Below are 18530 nucleotides of genomic sequence, written 5' to 3'. Positions count from 1 at the left end.
CTGAATAAAGGATGAGGCAACCACCCGAGTACTTTCTATTAATGGTGTGCCAAAAACTCACCAGTCACATTTTAGCTTTGTAGGGAACCCTCCATTTCAACCTCCAAGGGCAGACTCTCTGGCCTTTTGAGCTACTTGACCTCAACATCCACTGCTTTTCCAAAGAACTGACGTTATAAAAAGTAAGCCTCTCCTCGAAAAGCGGGCGATGCACCTTTCGAATAGGATAGCTAGCCTCATCAGCTGCCCTGAGCAAATCTTCCAGGATGTCACCCTTAACTGTTTTAATAAAAACAAACATACAGCTAAATACGTGCAGCCTGCGTTCAACCACATATTTCACAGAGCTTGTGTTCTGCTTACCCATCGCTGACAACTAGTTTTAAACGTGTCAGTGAAATTTCTATCTACCGGGAGCAATTTTCCAGTCTGTAAATTTTCCCCCTGAGCGGTGCTGGTGGAAATGAATCTACATCAGTACATTACTGGCCTGGCACTACCAGTTCTGGTTGCCAAGCTACAGAGGATTAGTGACAAGAAACCCACCAGTAAGTCTCAGCTTGTGTTATTCTCCCAAAGATCGGGGGTGGGGGAGGGGGGTTTGCAGGGAGAAACAATACCTAGAAGAATATTTCAAAAGATAGAAAGCCATGCAGCTGCCCTGTGAACAAAGTAATATTTCTCTTTGTCAACAGATATGATACAGAATATAGTACTGGTTCCTGAAAATCACTAATAGATTTTGATGTAACTGTGAGCAGAATGCAATTGGAAGTAAAGGAACGTGGAGTGAATCTAGTTTCAATGTCCCAGAAGCTTAGTGAGAACATATGTGAAGAGCTTTAGCTCCCTAAAACTGAAATGCAATTAGTCTGCATTGTTGAAAAGGAGATGTGTGGCTGGTTAATCCTTCCTGGCAAGCAATGTACCTAGTTTTGTCCAGATGTTTAATAAAACTGGCCTAGAGTTTGAAATAAACATGGCATTTTTTTTCTGGCAATACTCACTGGTACTGAGTATCAGCACCTGGTGGGGGGGGGGGGTTCTCCCAAATCCAGAGGGGGATATTGGTGGAAATCAGTGCAACCTTTTATTCAATTAATTTATTACAAAAAAGCACTGGCAATAAATATCACTTTGAAAGGAAGGTATATGAGTTATCAGTTAGATGTACTGTTTTATGTTCCAGGACTTAACAGCCATCCGTAAAGCCCTCAGCAAATCGGACATTATAAAAAAGAAACAGTATGAATACAAAGTGCTGTTCTTTCTGATGGTTTTTCACAGTCACATATTTCTCAGGCACACTGGCCTACTAAATCAAAAGAACAGGAAACTGTTTTAGCTGGGAAATGATGCCAGCTACATAAAAGTGTGACATGATTTATCAGCATTTTCCCTGAGGGAAGGCAGTGGCTGGTGGGGGGGGGTGCGCTCTAGGAACAGAAGAGAAGGGAGGGGTTTGAACTCTGTTCTAACGTGTTGGAGGGACTGCAATATTAGGAAACACTAGGCTTGGAGGAGGACTATGTGAGGTTGGGAGAAGCCAGACCCAGATAGGGTACCCCCCTCCGCCCACTTTGGGCAAGGTGCACACATGGAAAGAGGGAATGGGAGGTGGGAACATATGGGGCGACATTTTAAAACACTTTGTATTTTTCTGTTCAGTTTTACTGTCGGTTTTTGGGGCATCCATCTGGGACTATTATAATCCTCTCTGAGGCTCTCTGTAATTGGCTCGGATGAAAAATAGGGTTGCCAGGTCCCTCTTCGTCACCGACGGGAGGTTTTTGGGGCAGAGCCTGAGGAGAGGGGTGGGCCTTCAATGCCATAGAGTCCAATTGCCAAAGTGGCCATTTTCTCCAGGTGAACTGATCTCTATTGGCTGGGGATTACTTGTAACAGCAGGAGATCTCCAGCTACTACCTGGAGGTTGCCAACCCTAATGAAAAACCAAATACTGTCCACACATACATTTTGCCAGGCTGCATCATGCAGTGCAATTTACACAGTTACCCCACACAAATCTATTATTTGTTACCAATGAAAAGTTTATGTTACACACCCTGGTAGCAAAATTAGTGATGGAATTCCATAAACCTTAGCTGCAGGGAAACCTGGGGTTGGAACCAGTTGGACTAAACTGGCAATTTTTGCTGATTCCCCCTTCCTACTACAAACCACTCTTGTGACATTCCTCAGGGTCCCCCATCCCCCAGGAGCAAGACTTCATGGAGATCAATAGACTGTGGGGTGGGGGAGGAAAGTTTCATTCTGCCACTGGAAAATTCAGTCTGGAGGCAACACCTGGTTTAATTCACCACATTTTTTTTGGGTTCCCTCAATTATGGAAATAGTTCCAATGAAAGCTTTGGGAGCAGAGCCCTGTTAGATACTAAGTCAACACAGATCAACACCTGGATGGGAGCCCCAACCTTAGTTTTCTAACGAAGAATGAAACAGAAGTAATAAAATAATGAGTCAGTGTGCACCCAAAGAGTTATGTTTCCCATATATCTTGATGTGGCTCCCCTCTTTTTTGCAAAACTACTACCCACATCATGCTATAAATCATGTCTACTCTGGATTGCTTTTAATACATTTCCAAAAGCCACCGTTGGAACTCAATACTTCAGTGGTATTGGATGGTGTATAAAGGGGCCTTAAATCTGAAACTCTATTGGACCAATTTTTAAGTCCCACACAATCTTATATCATGAGGCACAGTGGGGCAGCTTCCTCAAGTGGCACATTTTGGGCACCACTCATGGTGGTAAGAGTGGGGGGCTGACAGGAGTCACCCACAGGGTATGGCAAAGGTGGCGGTTCTCCTGAAGGTCCCTCTAAATCAGTGGTTCCCAAAGTGGGCAGTACCACACTCTGGGGGCAGTGGGATCACCTGGGGGGGCACGAAGAGGTAAGGGTGCAGCAGGAGGGCGCTAGAGGTGGCCCCCTTCAACTGTGTTGTTCACTAATTTACAATAGATCAAGCTATGGCGCCATACTGGCAAATTTGGTGGAAACTATCAGACTTTTCCCCCAGACTTTGTAGAGCTGGTACCACTGGATCAAGTTCATCAGCTTTGTTGAATAAATTTCAACTAAAAAGTTGTAATTTGATTTTGAATAGATGTGCAATTGATTGTTACTGTTTTGAAATTTTATTGTTATTATCTTCTTTAGTGAGTCATGCAAACCCCTATTTTGAAGAATCCTTTTTATAGGGTAGGGTAGGGGGCGCTGGGGTTGAGTTTGTGGAACCAAGGGGGCGGCGGCCTGAAAAGTTTGGGAACCACTGCTCTAAGTGAAGAGGGACTATTCGTTTCAATGGGCCTGTGAAGAAGAACTTCTCTTGTGTCCTTTAGGATAGTCTGTGTGGACGAGGACGCCATTTCGATTTTCCACCTCAGGCACTAAAACATCTCAGGACTACCCATATTCTACCGTTTCCCCGAAAATAAGACATACCCATAAAATAAGCCGTAGCAGGATTTCTAAGCATTTGTGCAATATAAGCCATACTCGAAAATAAGACATGGTGATATGCAGCGTACCTGCGCGGAGCGGTAAGGCGCTGTTTGAGGCGGGAGACGCTGCGCACTGCCGCTGTCGCTGCAGCCCCTCGGTTGAAATCCAACAGCTCGCGCTTTGGGGAGATGGGAACCTCAGGGTCTGCGGGCCGTGCCTTGCACCGACTCAGCCCCTTCACCGTTCAGGATCTTTGGCGGGGTGGGGGTGGGGAGAGGTTTGATTCCCTGCACACCCCCCAAACAAAAGAGGCTTTGGAAATCACCTCCGCTCTTGGCACATCTGGGTTGAATGACCGGCTGGACAGAGGCTCTGGAAGACCCCCCTTGCTCGCCTGCCCGCCCTCCGGGAGAGAATCGTATCGTCGGGGGAAGGTGGGGATTATGAGGAGGATCGGGGCACTCGCCAGCGATGGAACAAAGCCAGATCTTGGTGGCGATCCTTAAATCAGTACAATGCAGGAATCAGGCAGCTTCCCTCTCCACCTTCCTGACCCAGTGGGGTTTGGGTGAGATCCAAAGGAAGAAGAGCGAGGACTGCCTCATCAGATAAAAACGGCTTCTTTTCTCCATCTGCAGATGCTTCCCTTCACCATCTGTTTAAAAGGGGGGAATTGTGTACGGGGTGGGGGGAGAACCGGGGGCATTTCTGTCTCTCAGTATTAAGTTTCGGGGGGGGGGGGACCAGATGAGTGCAGGTTCGGTTCTGTGTGACTGTAAAACGGGAGAGGGGGACCTGGGGAAACTCTCCAGGCTGTCTGTGAGAAAGTAGCCTGCGATCCCGAAGCCACTTACCCCAGAGTCGGTGCTCTGCAGGGCAACGCCACCTGGCTTTCGGCGGGCAGATTCGGCTTGGCAGAGTCAGCTCAGGGGGGGGGGTTCGTTTCCCCTACTGCGGCGGGGTTCGTTTCCCATCGAGCAGGTTTAGTTAAGAAGATGACTTAACTATCTTTGAATAAATGTAGATTGTTGTACCATACTTAATAAAAATAAGACATCCCCTGAAAATAAGCCATAGTGTGTCTTCTTGAGGAAAAATAAATATAAGACAGTGTCTTATTTTCGGGGAAACACGGTAATTTCACCTCACAGCAATCTTTGTGTCATCTCAAAGCAATATTTTAAACATACTTTTCCTGAGAGTGGATGAATGTTTCTGCACTGGGCATAATGGTGCAACAGAGCTATTGATGTGGCTTTAAGCTAAGTGCGTGTGGTACTCATTGAGCGTGTGCATAATTTACCAAAAATCAGCTACTTATCCTCTAATGGGAGAGGTGACACGACGGACACAAATGGTACTCTGTTTGAACTATGGTTTACATGAGCTTCATCTCACAATGCTTGAGATGAATTTGCTATTTCTCCATGGATAATTTTAAATTCTGATAAAAAGCAATCTTCTATGAAATCTCCTTCCACTAGACTGGGAAACTAGCTCTCCTTAGAGGGTTGAACACTGACAAGACCTATTCAACTGCTCATTCTGCCCCCACCCCCGCAGCTGTGATCAGAATCCTCCCAATCTGAAAGATATTTCTCCTTTGCCAAGCTTTGTTAATTGACTCTGCTTTTGTGTCCCGTCTGTCAAAAACCTGTCAGTCTGGGACTTCATCAGCCCTTGCTAGAAGACGTTATTAAATCAACGGCCACATGACCAGTGATTCATTTTGGAGAGAATTATTGAAAGCTCAATTCAAGTTAATCGGTACTGCTTCCCTTCAGAAAGATGCAGTTAGCAGACAGGAGAATTTTTAAGCCTTGCTGTGGGCACCAGTGATAAGTGATATCCTTCAAGGACTTGTAGATTGGGAGGGGGAGGCTTGGGGGGACAGACAGAGCCGCTTGAGAGGAGGAGTTTAGCATTTTCAATCCAGCAGAGAGGCAGACAAGTGAAAACAGTCTGAGCACACCAGATGGGGCTCTTAGGCAGAGCATATGTCCGCATCTGCCCTCGTTATGCCAGCCTGATCTAATTGGTTTGTTTAAGGCTTTGATTGACTTACCTCTTCTGCTGCAGCACCTGGTCAAGGGTTTCCTGTCTGTCTTGCAGCAGCCGCTGGAGGTGCTTCAATTCTCGTTGGTACTGAGCAGCCTTCCCGGCAAATTCCTTCTCGTGTTCAGTCACTTTGACGGTGAAATCGCCGAGCTTCTCCGCTGTCGTCTTCTTATACCCCTGGAAGAGTTGGACCAAAGCATAGTTCAGAGACATTTCTGGGAATCCGTTCGGCGGACAGACTATAATCCGTGGGAAAGATGGTTCTCTCTGTGTGTGGCTTCCTCCTGAAACCACGGGTGCTTTGCTTAAAAAGAACAAATCGGGTAGGTTTGGAAGGGACCGGATCTTCTTAAAGCATTTCTAGTGCATGCACTTGCCACTGCAGATAATTAGAGAGTCAATTAATGGGTATATTGTACTTTTTTTAATGCTTCTCTTCTACAAAGAAAACGATAAACTGCCTCAAAGCCAAATAGATTCTGTAAGTCAGGAAAGCCAGCCAGATGTCAAACACTCATGTTGCTTACCTACAAGTTCAAGTGGTTTAATTATCAACAAATATAGGAGATACTAATGAATGGTGTGAAATCTGTCATCTTAGCAACAGGAGCAAAAAGCAGTTAACAACCCACATTGTATATATCATTATGCTTCCTATACAATTAACAGCTTCGAATCTTTTGTCTGAATTACTGCATGCATTTTTTCACTTCTCACTTGCCTCTGAAATGCATATTTAAACACCGAAATCAGACCTTTCAAAATCCAAAGTGTCCAAATGCTTCATTAGGGCTAGTGCTTTGTTGAAACAAATGCCTTTGTGAGTTTTAGTTTCTGAATGAAAACCCTGCTGAATATGTAAGAACAAACACTAAGTGAAGCTCATCTAGAGAAATGTTATGTCTCAGTGGGGAAAAAAACTTAATATAACATTTAATTGACAAACTTGCACAAGGTGGTGGTTTGTCCTTTTCTTTTTGATTAATCAGATAATTAAAAAGTTCTAACGAAGCTCTCTTTCAAACAGTAATTTCAGATGTATTAATTAACAAATACTCTAGCTAAAGGTTATTGCCTCAACTCTTATGTGCAGTCTGAACATTTACTTAGGAATCAATATTCAGTGTTGGAAAAAAATAATTTCCAAATTCAACACTGATATTCTCGTATAAAGGGGGGGGGGAAGGATATTAAAGGCAAGCCAGTTGACCAGGGCAAGAATAATGCAGTAGTTAAAGAGTCGGAATAGGACTGGGGAAACCTGAGTTCAAATTCCCACCCAGTCATGTAGCTCTCTGTGGCCAGCCACTCTCTGTCTCTCAGCCTATCCTACACCATTGGGTGGTTGAATCAAGTGGAAAAGGTAGACGCCACCCTGGAGAGACACCTCCTTGGAGACAGAAAAATGTGACAGACATAGAGACAGGAGTAAGGGTTGTTTTTTTTCCTGTTCTGCAAAAGGTTTATGTATGCTTAATGCATCCAGACATGACAGGTATTTGAAAGCTCATCTGGAGATGATCAAGGACGATGTTCTCTAGAATTCCATCCCTTTCAGCTGAGACTTTATTACCAATTGCCAGGGAGGGAGCACCGTTGGCGGCAGAGAAGTTGTCTATCTAAAAAGCTAAGTGTACTTGCCTTCTTTGGGAAACTGAATAAAAAATAAAACTTAGAAATTTGTTGAGCTCTGTAACAGAGTTCCAAACTTTATATGAGATTAAGCAGTTTTTCAGGTTTATCATGAGAAAGTGAAATAATACTGAGTTCCTGATTTTAACAGAATACTGGCTTGACTGAGGTTGACCTGGGGATGACCAGCCTTTCAGCAATAGAACTGTACCGTTAATAGCTGGGTAGACATAAGCAGGTGCAGCTTAGTCTTACTATAGACCTGCATAGGATTGAAAAACCACATCTGCTAGAGTTCCTCCTTCTATGGAACTACTAAACTGCAACAAGTTGACAGGGCTGGCCAATTCCGATGGTGCATGTTTCATTGTGAGGGGCCCCAGCCTGTATATAACCCCCCATACACAGTCTACAGTTCAGTGCAACAGAATGAAATAGTTCTCTTTTGCAGCTAAGAATGGAAGTGAAGCAAATGGCCTGGAGGGGAGGGGGAGCTGAATATCTAATATACTGTCTTCGGTATGTTCTGATAATTCTTTATCCAAAAACATTTATAATGTTCTTCTGAGTAATCTCTGACGGATGCTTTTGTGGATGTTCCGTCCCCGTCAGTTTTATTGCCTTTATCAGGAAAGTGGCTCTGGAACTTACAGAGGACAGCATGGGGTGGGGGAGCAGGAGAAGAGCGCTTGTCTAAAATAGCACTTAAAAACTCTAAAGGAAATAGATTAACTGCTTCAATTATACTCTATGATCAGACGGCTGAACCAGAGATTTAAAACACGTGCATGCCCAAAATTGTTTGGCTTTCCAAATATACCAAGAAGATGTATGCAGGGTTGAGAAACACGTCATCCATTCAGACTAGGCTGCAGTCCCTAATGGAAACTTGTAACGTTTGCAGTACAGAATTGTACTCCATTTTATCACCTATAAGCACACAGCTGTCTGGGATGCTGGTAACCAGAAATAAAACTGAAGCCATATCTGGCCACGTTCCAGCATTTACACAATAATAAAACTAGTGAAGAAGGGGACTTTTTAATGCTTCCAGTGGAAGAGGAAGTCTGCCGCTCCTCTTCAAATAGTCATATTACCAGTTAACAGAAGGCCCTCTGGAACAAAGCTCCATAAAGAAGGTGACCCTTTCACCTCCCCTAGCAAACTGTTCTAAAGGCCAGGGCAATGCCTGCAATAGCCCACAGCCCAGTTGAATCCGGGCCTAGAGGGTGTGTCTTCCAGCCCAGGGTCCCTGAAGCCAGAGGCTAAAAGCACAGAAGGCCAGGCCTGACCAATCCAGAAGCTTTATGCTGCCTGCCAGTTGCAGGGACTGGCGCTACACATCCCTACTGCCTTCTGCGCCTGAAGAGTGTTCGAGGCCTGAGTACACCATGAGGTTCCCAATTCAATCCTCAGAAACCACTGACACTATCGATAATGACAGCTTTGCATCTGGAACAGAAAGAGGGCAGTGGGACAGTTGAGTCAGGAGACAATAATAGTACAAGCTCAAGTAGGGTTCAGAGAAGGGAGAGGTACAATGGATCACAGTTTAATTTTGCAACATCTAATAGAAAAATACTTGGTCAAGTTTAGATACTTGGTATAGAAAAATACAGCTCCAAAAACGTAACCTTGCTCTGTGCCACTTTTGTGGACTTTAGAGCGGCTTTTGATTCTATTTCTAGGCCCCACCTTTGGAATAAATTAAAACAATCCTTTATAGATAAGTGGCTTCTTTTTCTTATCCACACCCTGCATAAACATACGTCTATTAGAGTAAGATGTAATAAGAATGGGAATCTTACAGAGCCTATAATTTCATCTAAAGTTGTTAGACAGGGCTGTTTACTAGCCCCCTCGTTGTTTTCTTATTATCTAAACAATCTGGCTGTTCGCTTAAGCTCTGAGGACTTGCATCCTCCTAAATTCACGCAGCATGGCATTCAGATGCTACTTTATGCAGACGATGTTGTGATACTCTCAAGAATTCAGGTGGGTGGTGGGGCAGGAAGCAGCATGGAAGGGTAAGTTCAAAGAGAGAGAAAAGTGGTCAGGTGAGAAGTTAAAAAGTACCCTGGAAACTTGCTGGATCCACTTTCAGGCTTTGTTCAAACATCACCATGTTGGAAAGAACCTTTTCAACCTGGTGTGGATCTCAGGCACGTGTGTGTCCCTCTCCCTCACTGTGGTGAGGACGTAGTGAACTAGCTGGGATACATCCTCTTATTTGAACAATATCATCTTTGTCACCCAGTCAAAAGCCACCTGTTCTTTCCAAGATTATTCCATACATTCCACGTTTAAAGGTGAAATAATTCTAAAACACTACCATTACTTTTTCTACACTTTCCTAGACCATTTCCCCCCCCCCTTTAATATTTATAACTAATATGAACAAGTTTGTTAATCTCTCAGGGATGCAAAGACTGTCAATTTGGTCCATATTTCACACTTTCTAAAGTAAAAAAACACATTGTACTAGGGCGCTGACAACACACATATGCATGTGAGACACATGGTTGTTGGTTTTCTTTGGCTTTTCCTGAGCGCAATTGTATGCAGATTTTATCAATGGACTAAAACTTATGCGACTAATCAACTGGGATTTATTTAATTGGGCGACAGTCCTAGGTCACATGAATGCTCACCAAAAGGCAACATTTAAACAACAAATCAAGAGGTGCTGGGAGTAATGCTGTGTTTGCAATCTCTGATGTAGTAGCTGTATCATAATTTCTACTGCAGAGAGGCTAGCTTTTTTCAGTGAAGGGGAAGGAACTCCGGATTTGCTCAGAGATACTTTTTGTTTTCCAGGGCCCAAAAACTGAGTTCTGAAACAACACTGTGAGCAGACCTCCTCTGGTTTGAGCTGCAAAAGCAACCTGGTGACGCAAAACTCGACGGCTGGCCTTCTCACAGGGGAGCAGCATACAGGATGGCTAGATGACATTCTATATTCTGAAGCAGCCTTGCAGAATAATAGTATTGGGAAAGGGTATTTGCCTTTATTAACAGGAAATGCACATGCAAAGATGAACTTTCCAGATACTGCATCCTGCTCTGCCCTCCACATCATGCATGTGTGCAGATGGGAGCAGAAGGATGTGTAAAATGCACAGAGGCATGGGAAGAAAGGCAAAACTCTTCCTGAGGAACAGGGAAATTGAGAACAAATGTCTTGGCTAGAGCTCTAGTCTGTTCTGGTACATAGATGCAGAGCCCATATATGTGACTACACAGGTAGCTGGCTGTAGAACAGAGGTCTGAAATTTTGCCATTAAAAATAAAAGATAAACTGTCATTGGGTTCTACAGGAAGCTCAAAGAATAGACCTTTAAAAATACCCTTTTTATGTTGTTTACTCCCATTAAAACTCCATTATTGCAGCACAGCAATGGGAGTGGAACGAGCCAAGAAAGCAGCAGCTCTGGCTGTTAGGAAGCCCAACAGAAATAGAGCCCCTTTGCAATTAAAAAAAATAATAACCTGTGAAATGCCCAATCACACTTATTTGCTTGTCAAATTCTTTGGAGATTCTTTACAGCTCTTCATTCTGAGTAATCAAAGAAAATGTCACAGGGGAAGCTGTATTCACAGTTTGTTTGGTTTTTATTTTGTAAGGGGGGGAGTAAGTAATGCCTCTTCTCAGTAACCTTAATAGATAGTGTCATTAAAATGAGCATCTGTGAAGCTTCCTCTCCACAATCGCAGAGAAAATGTTATAGAAGCATTCGTGCATGACATTTGTCTGCAAGGCAAAGTAAACTCTTCAAATACTTATCAAGGTTGGGATCATAGCAACTGTCATACTAGTTCTCTGGGGTTTTGTCTATACGAGAAGCAATTTATTATTGTAGCTTTGTTTTAAGCAATTAGGTACAGAACAAGACAGATTCAGCTAATGTTTAAGAGAGGCGTACAGAATTGAAAACAAGAGGCTTGTAGCATGATGTGATAACTGGTTTTAATTTAATGACTGAAATCGTCTTTAACTACCGTTACCCATTTTCGCTGTAATGAAATTCTGCTACAGAATATACTTCAGAGAGAACTTACTACCAAGCAGGGTTGTTAACAGTGAGTAAGGAAGAACTTACTGCTGTTCTGACTTCTTTTACAGCGTGCCTAATTTAAAGATGAATTATCCCCAGGCAGAGGGGGAAGAAAAAGTACTGAGCGATGAGCTGGAATGTAAAATCTGTTATCAGAAGTTTAACGTTCACAGCAGGAAACCCAAGATCCTGGACTGCCTCCACAGGGTGTGTGCTAAATGCCTGACAAAAATCCTCCACATGGGAGATGGCTCCCTATGCATCAGCTGCCCCTTCTGCCGCCACGAGACCGAACTGCAGGAAGAGGAAGTGGAAGGGCTCCCCGACGACACAAACGTCATGTCCAAACTGGCGGCCAGGGACAAAACAGCATGGAGCTCGGACTGCAAAGAGGTGGTCTTGACACCCAAGAACCTGGCTTCCTCCAGCCCTTCTCACGGGTCCTCAAACTGCCTGGTGATAACCATCATGGAGGTGCAGAGAGATTCCACGAGGACTCCCAGCCAAAACACTCTCTCGGATTACTACACCGATCACAGCCTTGACTCGGCGTCTGTAAACTCTCACAGCCATCTTGATCAAGGTATCTTCTCTAAACTCTGCAACCACGTCCCCAGAATACTAGTGTGGCTGCTGGGGGTTTTCTACTTTGGTTCTTTGCCGCTTGGGATATATTTATTGGTGATTCAGAAAGTGACCCTTGGGATTGTCTGCGTCAGTCTCGTACCGTCCAGTCTAACGGTGTGTCTCGTGTACGGCTTCTGCCAGTGTCTCTGCCAGGGAATGTGTGACTGCTCCTCCAGAAACTGACACTTTTAAAATCAGAATTCTGGATACTATTAACCATAGATCTCCAGAAGTATGGGCTACTAAAAAGGTCAAAGTGTGATTTTTTTTTAAAAAAAATCTCTATCTCACTATGACAAACAAACAACAAACCTTGTAACAAAAATATATTGGTCAGTAGACGCCAGCGCCCAACAGTCAATCACTCTCTCCCTACATGTGATCACACTCTACATGTGATCACACTCCAGTGTGACCAAGACACAGAGCCCTAACGGGTTAATGGCATTCCTAAAGTTCTAAAGGACAACGTAAATTTTGCAAACTGAGGGCTACAATCTGGTAACACAGGTGACACTTTGCAAAAATATTTCTCCCTCCAGAGGCTGGCCTCAACAGAAAGGGGAGAGGTCAGATCCTATTCCGATGGTTTCCGTCTTTACTTTTTTCCAAAAACTTGCCTAACCACCTGACACTGGGTAACCACATTATCTCCTTCCAAGGAAGAAAAATGCCATCTTCCCCCTCCATCAGTGGCACTGGGGAGGTGCAATGTGTTTCAAATATTAACCCTACCCCTAGCTGGGGTGTGTGCTAATATTCCTTATCTTCTCCTTAGGGGTGGAGACCATGTTTGATCTGAGAAAATAGGTCACGACCAGGTTTGGAAGATCAGGCATGTCCTGTCTCTTTGCTCTGCCTGAGAGGAGGATCTTCACTGATGGCTGGAGGAGTGAGAATGTGGTTGGGAAGGGACTGGAATTCTCCAACCCCTGCTCATTCCCAAGCAGTTTGTCAAATCTGGTGGACCTTTAGATAGCGTGAAATACAATGTAGATGGTATGTGAAGAAACAGTCTGAAAAACAAACTGTGCAACTATGTGGAACGCTCTTAAATAGCACACAAAAATAAAACCTACCCCTTTCTGTGTCTAGAACTTGCAGATTATGTCTGCATGGTGGAAGAAAATGTATATTTTTAGCTAGGGTTGCTGAATCAAAAAGTATGAAAAAAAAAAGAACTGGGGGGAGACATGGGGGGAATCTTATAGCAGTCTAAAATCAGAGATTTCCATGTTGTTGTATGGATCTGCTCTGGAATAATGTGCTTTCACTATTTAAAAAGGGACATTTGGTGACATTTCTGCTACAGTTACTAGTTACTATTTGGGGGGGGGACCCAATACACAATTATGATTGGGATAAAAATCTACTTTTGAAAATGGTGTTGTATTTCTGTGTGCAATCCTGCTAGGATTTTGATGAAGTACAGTCAATGTTGAGATTTAGCCAATAGGCTGAAGCTGCATGCCCGAATTGACCCTGGTTCCAGGAACACGATGCCACCAGCAACTGACCCCAGACCTCAGGAGCTGTACCACATGAATACATGAAGCTGCCTTATACTGAATTAGACCCTTGGTCCATCAAAGTCAATATTGTCTACTCAGACCGGCAGCGGCTCTCCAGGGTCTCAGGCAGAGGTCTTTCACATCACCTACTTGCCTAGTCCCTTTAACTGGACATGCCGGAGATGCTCTACCACTGAGACACAGCCCATCCTTGTGGAACCTCTGGTCCTGTACCAGTACAGCTGGCTATGGAGAAGTGGTAGAAGGCTGCTCTTAGCAGAAGATTGCAGGCTGCTCCAGGGCACACAGTAACTGCTGCTGGGAACACGAGAGGGGCTGGAGCCAGGTTACTGCTCAGGAAAAGGGATGTCTTCTGTTGCTGGATGTGTGTGGATGTGTTAGGGGTCTTACCAGTGTGGGGTCCAGGGGGCTTGTGACTGCTTTGTCCTCTCTGTCTGCCTCAAAGGGGCTGGCAAAGGCATCAAATGCAAAGAAGGGAGGTGGCTTAATCACACTTCGTTCCTGTTCCTCCCAGGTCTCTCCTCTGCAGCCTCGGGAAGACCGGGAGCCTCACTGTTTATTCTAAAATGTCTCTGAAATCAATGGAAACCAAAAGAGAATCCTCTCAGCCTGCAAAGGGCAAATCACACCCAAGTTTGTGATGGTCCGTGTTTGCAGGAGCAGAAGGTTGAATCCAACCAGCTTTTCTGCTGTAAAAAAGGGCGGGGAGGGGGGCTGAGCTGGGGATCATGGGACCTGCATGGGCAAAAACCATGAGAGACAGGGGGCTGTAAGTAAGGAGGGAGATTAAGTATCATTGCACGAAATGCATCTCCACACCTGATGACACTTTGTGCATTTTATGGCTCTTTTCCTTGGGAAAGCAAGATGTTATCAGAGCATTTGAAGCCTCTTGCTGAGCATCGAAGTGCCTTACATCTCTGGGTTAATAGCAAGGCCTACTGCTGGATTAGCAGGTGGCAGCTGAGGCTAGGACAGCGTTTTACCACATTTGATCAGTTAGCCAGCTGCAGCCTTTCCTGGACAGAAAATATTTGACCACTGTAGTACATGCCCCAGTAACATCTAGATTAGATTACTGCAATGCACCCTCACGTGGGGCTGCCCTTGAACAGTGCTCAGGAACTTCAAGTGGTACATCATTCTGCAGCTAGGATGTTGACTGGAGTGGGGCATAGAGAAGGCCCATACCACCCCAGTCGTAGCCCATCTATGGCTATCTACTGGCTCCCAATTTGTTTCCAAGCCTAATTCAAGGTGATGGTGTTGACTTTTAAATCCCTATGTGGCTTGGGACCAGCCTACTCCCCTCCAAACCTACCTGACAGCTAAAGGTAATTTCTGAGGCCTGTGGCACCAAAACTACGGGACTCTCTACCCAAGAAGACTCATCTGTCCCCTTCTGCTGCCACCTTCTTCCAGCTGGTTACGACCTTTTTGTTTCATTTGGTATTCCCTTTGTGATCCCTCCTTCCTGCCCAATGTTTTGTTGTTTTTATGCTTTTGCATGTATTTTAGCTCTGGTTTTAATTGTTTTAATGATGTGCTTTAGCTGATTTAAATGGTTTTAAGGTAAAAGGTAAAGGTCCAAGCACCAGGTCAATACTGACCCATGGGGTGACATCACATCCTGATGTTTACTAGGCAAGCTATGTTTACGGGGTGGTTTGCCATTGCCTTCCCCAGTCATCTACACTTTACCCCCAGCAAGCTTGGTACTCATTTTACCGACCTCGGAAGGATGGACTGCTAAGTCAACCTTCAGCTGGCTACCAAAAACCGACTTTCGTAGGGATCGAACTCAGGTAGTGAGTAGAGCTTTTGACTGCAGCTTACCACTCTGCGCCAAAATGGGTTTAAAGACGTCATTTTATTATGTATGTTTTAATTTGTTAGCTGTCTTGGTGGCCATTATGAGGGCAGAAAAGTAGGGCATAAATTTCATAAAGTAAATATGGCATAGCCCTGCCCGAGGAGCTAGTAGAGGGTATAACACATTTCAGGATACCTTTCTCCACTGATGGAGAATAGGCTTACTTATGGGCTGCTGTACTAGTTGTAGATCCTCCGCTTCCATCCCAAGCACAGGTAATTTCTAGAAGCTTTGCCAGGCTTCCTTATTTGATGGTCTCAGTTCAGCTTCTAAGGAGCCTGTTCTGCACTGGAAATTCAATTTCATTACTATGATGGAACATCCTTGTATTCCGTTATTTAGAACAGTCCTAATGCAATCGGAAAGCAATTATCTCATTTGCTCTTTTTAATACAATGATTTTCCAAAATTATAAACCAGTTCATGGAGTGAGGCTATTTTGTTCAGTTTAAGCAGTACTGGGGCAGATTCACACCAGATGCAGTGGATGTAACCGTGTGGTAATGATGGGATGCTCTTGTAATACATCTGGTGTGGAGCCACAAATCTCTAGCACATATCTATCACATTCACAAACATGCACCTCCCCTTTGCGCTTCAGTTTTCACTGCAGCAAGAATCAAACTAAACTGCTGTAGAAGGTGTGATCTTTACACCCCTGCTGTCAGTGTAAGTGCCCTCTTATCACGGAATAAGAGGCACTTACGCTGGCAGCGGGGGCAGTTCTGTTGGCACCTGGGCGCCATGGAGATGCAAGTTGCTCCTCCAACGCCGCAGCCTCTCCGGGACCTAAATCCCGGAAGAGAAATGCGGCGCCAGCGTGGGGGGGGGCTTCCCAGGGGAGGAGCTGACTGTAGTCAGCTTCCTAAACCCCTCCAGCCTGCAAACACCCCCTCCAGCAACATCGTCGCAGCGCCAGCTTTTTCTTGGCGCAGCATCACTGTTTTCAATGGGGCTGTTTTCCCCATTTTCGCTTTTTCGTTTTCTAAAAGGCCTTTTTTAGCCTTGCAGTGGCCGCGAAACTTCTTTGGAGGCACCATGGCAGTGCCTTGGCCATGCTGTCCCCAGCCGCTGCAAGGCTCAGGAATGAGCTGTTTGTTATCACCTAGGTAAAATACCAGTTTACACCCACTGTACGCAGCAGTCCACTGTAGGTATGTACAGAACAAATGGACTGGAGTGTACAATATTTTCCCCTCAAATGCTGAACAGTTACCCAGAGATACTTGAAAACTTGAGGCATTAAAAATGTTTAGTTTCATTAACGGAAAGTTACACGCATCTACATTAGTTCTTCCATGATTAAATAGAAACAGAGATAAACAAAAACGATTAAATAGAAACAGAGATAAACAAAAAATTAGGCCAACTGCCAATTTAACTCCAGGGCTCTTGCTTTTAATCAAATATTTATCTTAAGGCTAGGAGGAAAAAAGAGAACGCAAAACAAGCTTGTGGAACTGAAAGGGCAAAACTGTCCCAGCTTGACGTAATTTGATGCTAAAAGGTTATGACGTTTATCCCTACAGTAATTGCCACAGAAGAATTAAACAGACAAACTTTTACAACAACATCTATCCTATAAAATGATTTTTGTGGTTATGGTATAAAATATGTAATTATTATTACAATACTCATCATAAACTGTAATTGAAATTTTCTCGTTGGATCTATGACATTTTAATTCTGTGTGTGTGTGTGTAAAACAGAAGTATCCCTGTGATGGTAGGCACAGGAATAACCTTTGGAGTAAATTAATTAATCTGTGAAGAATATGAAATCAAGGACTAAATCAAAACTGGTCATACCCTACAAGAACAGGCTAGTGAACTACCACAGAGTTGTTTATCTTTTGATATCTTACACCGGTTCAAGCCATACATCCTATCAAGGGGGTTTCAGAAATAACCAGAATCTGATATTATGAGATTTATAGTAGGAACACATAATGCTCCATCTTCACAATATTAGATTGCTATAATTTGCAGAATAATTTATGACTTTTATTTTTCCCTAATCCAAAAACATGTTTGCCTGCACAGGGCCACGTATTTGATGTCATTGTGCATGGAAGAAAGACAGCAGATTTGTCTTTTCCCCAGCAAATCGGTCTTTTGCATCAAGACAACAATGCACATATATACTCAGATGTTAATATTACATGCGCACCTGACCAAAAGTAACAAAGTCCTTGTCATTCCTACAAAGAACGCTGGTACACATTCAGTGCAGAACGTGTTCATACCAGGAAGACTTCAATAAGTGGTAATTGGCTGCCCTCTCTAAATTGGCTCTCCTCTCTAAATTAAGTGCTTTAACAAGTTACAATTTTTTCTTGCTTACATTCTAAAGCATAACTGAACCATAATTTAGATAACTTCAGGATTTGCAGTTTCAGTGCTGTATGGAAAGGGGAAAGGAAGAAGGAGCATGTGAGCCCAAGGACTCTGGCTCATTTTCACTACAAATAAACCAAAGCTTGTTTCGGGCACCTGAACTCAGCCCAAAAGGTTTATCGCAGCAGTATGTTTTCAAGCACCACAGCCCACTTTGTCAGATGCATGAAATGCAGTTGACAGACACAAATGGGTACAGACTGAAAGAGGGCAGAACAAGGACATTACCGCAAAATCAAGCAGAAGGGCAGAAAGGGAAGAAATGCTATTTCCAACTGAAATCACGTTGCTTTGCCAGTTTTTCACCTGTTGGCAAGTGGATCACACATTGCTTACTCTTTTTACTAGATCTTTTTTTTTCTTTTTTTCTCTGCATAGTAACATAACACACCTATTTCTTGGATTGCTGGGCCTTCTGGCCTTACTCGGTAACTAAAACACACGTACATGCTCACCTTCTTCGGTTTTCTACCTACTTAAAACATTTCTGACAGCTGAAGTTTACTCTTAAGTGAGCATGGGCTTACAAAACCTTCTGCCAAATAAGCTGTTTAATTGTTAGTATGTTATAAGATTCTTTAGAGAAAGGTTAACAAAATAGTTTGTTGGTGAAAAAATTCCGCCCTGACCTTAAGATGCCGCCATTGAGATTCAGAGTTAAAACAGTTCCTATCCCATCCTCATAAATCTATCCAACTACGTTATAACGTTAATGGGATCCTTTATTCCTGTAATTGTTCTAGCCAGATAGATCCTAATTCTGCATCTCACCATGGTTGTTAACAGGCTATAAAACAGCGAATGCATTTTCACATCCCTGTTTACTGTGGGACTTTATGCAGGGTCATGGAACCGTGGCAGGAATAGCCAGTATAAGCAAAAACAATTC

General features: G+C 43.8%; 3 protein-coding genes across 3 annotated transcripts in view; 2 read left to right on the top strand and 1 right to left on the bottom strand.

Annotated features, from left to right (window-relative positions):
• The window catches only part of FAAP24 (FA core complex associated protein 24), a 152225-nt gene that overhangs the window by 99924 nt on the left and 33771 nt on the right, over nt 1-18530 (top strand). The gene's annotated exons all lie outside the window — the stretch shown is intronic.
• CEP89 (centrosomal protein 89) overlaps nt 1-18530 on the bottom strand; it is a 51521-nt gene that overhangs the window by 5076 nt on the left and 27915 nt on the right. Inside the window, exon 18 of the mRNA XM_056862568.1 lies at nt 5534-5703. Within this exon, the coding sequence (XP_056718546.1) occupies nt 5534-5703 (170 nt within the window). The remainder of the gene's footprint in view (nt 1-5533; nt 5704-18530) is intronic.
• On the top strand, nt 11289-12032 carry LOC130488888 (E3 ubiquitin-protein ligase RNF182-like). Its single transcript, XM_056862565.1, has one exon. It carries the CDS (start codon nt 11298-11300, stop codon nt 12021-12023), a length of 726 nt encoding a protein of 241 aa, XP_056718543.1. The 5' UTR covers nt 11289-11297; the 3' UTR covers nt 12024-12032.

Source organism: Euleptes europaea, chromosome 17 (assembly GCF_029931775.1).
Source record: "Euleptes europaea isolate rEulEur1 chromosome 17, rEulEur1.hap1, whole genome shotgun sequence".
Classification (NCBI taxonomy): Eukaryota; Metazoa; Chordata; class Lepidosauria; order Squamata; family Sphaerodactylidae; genus Euleptes; species Euleptes europaea.
Note: the sequence above shows the minus strand (reverse complement) of the source record. Positions and strands in the feature narration are given on the sequence as shown.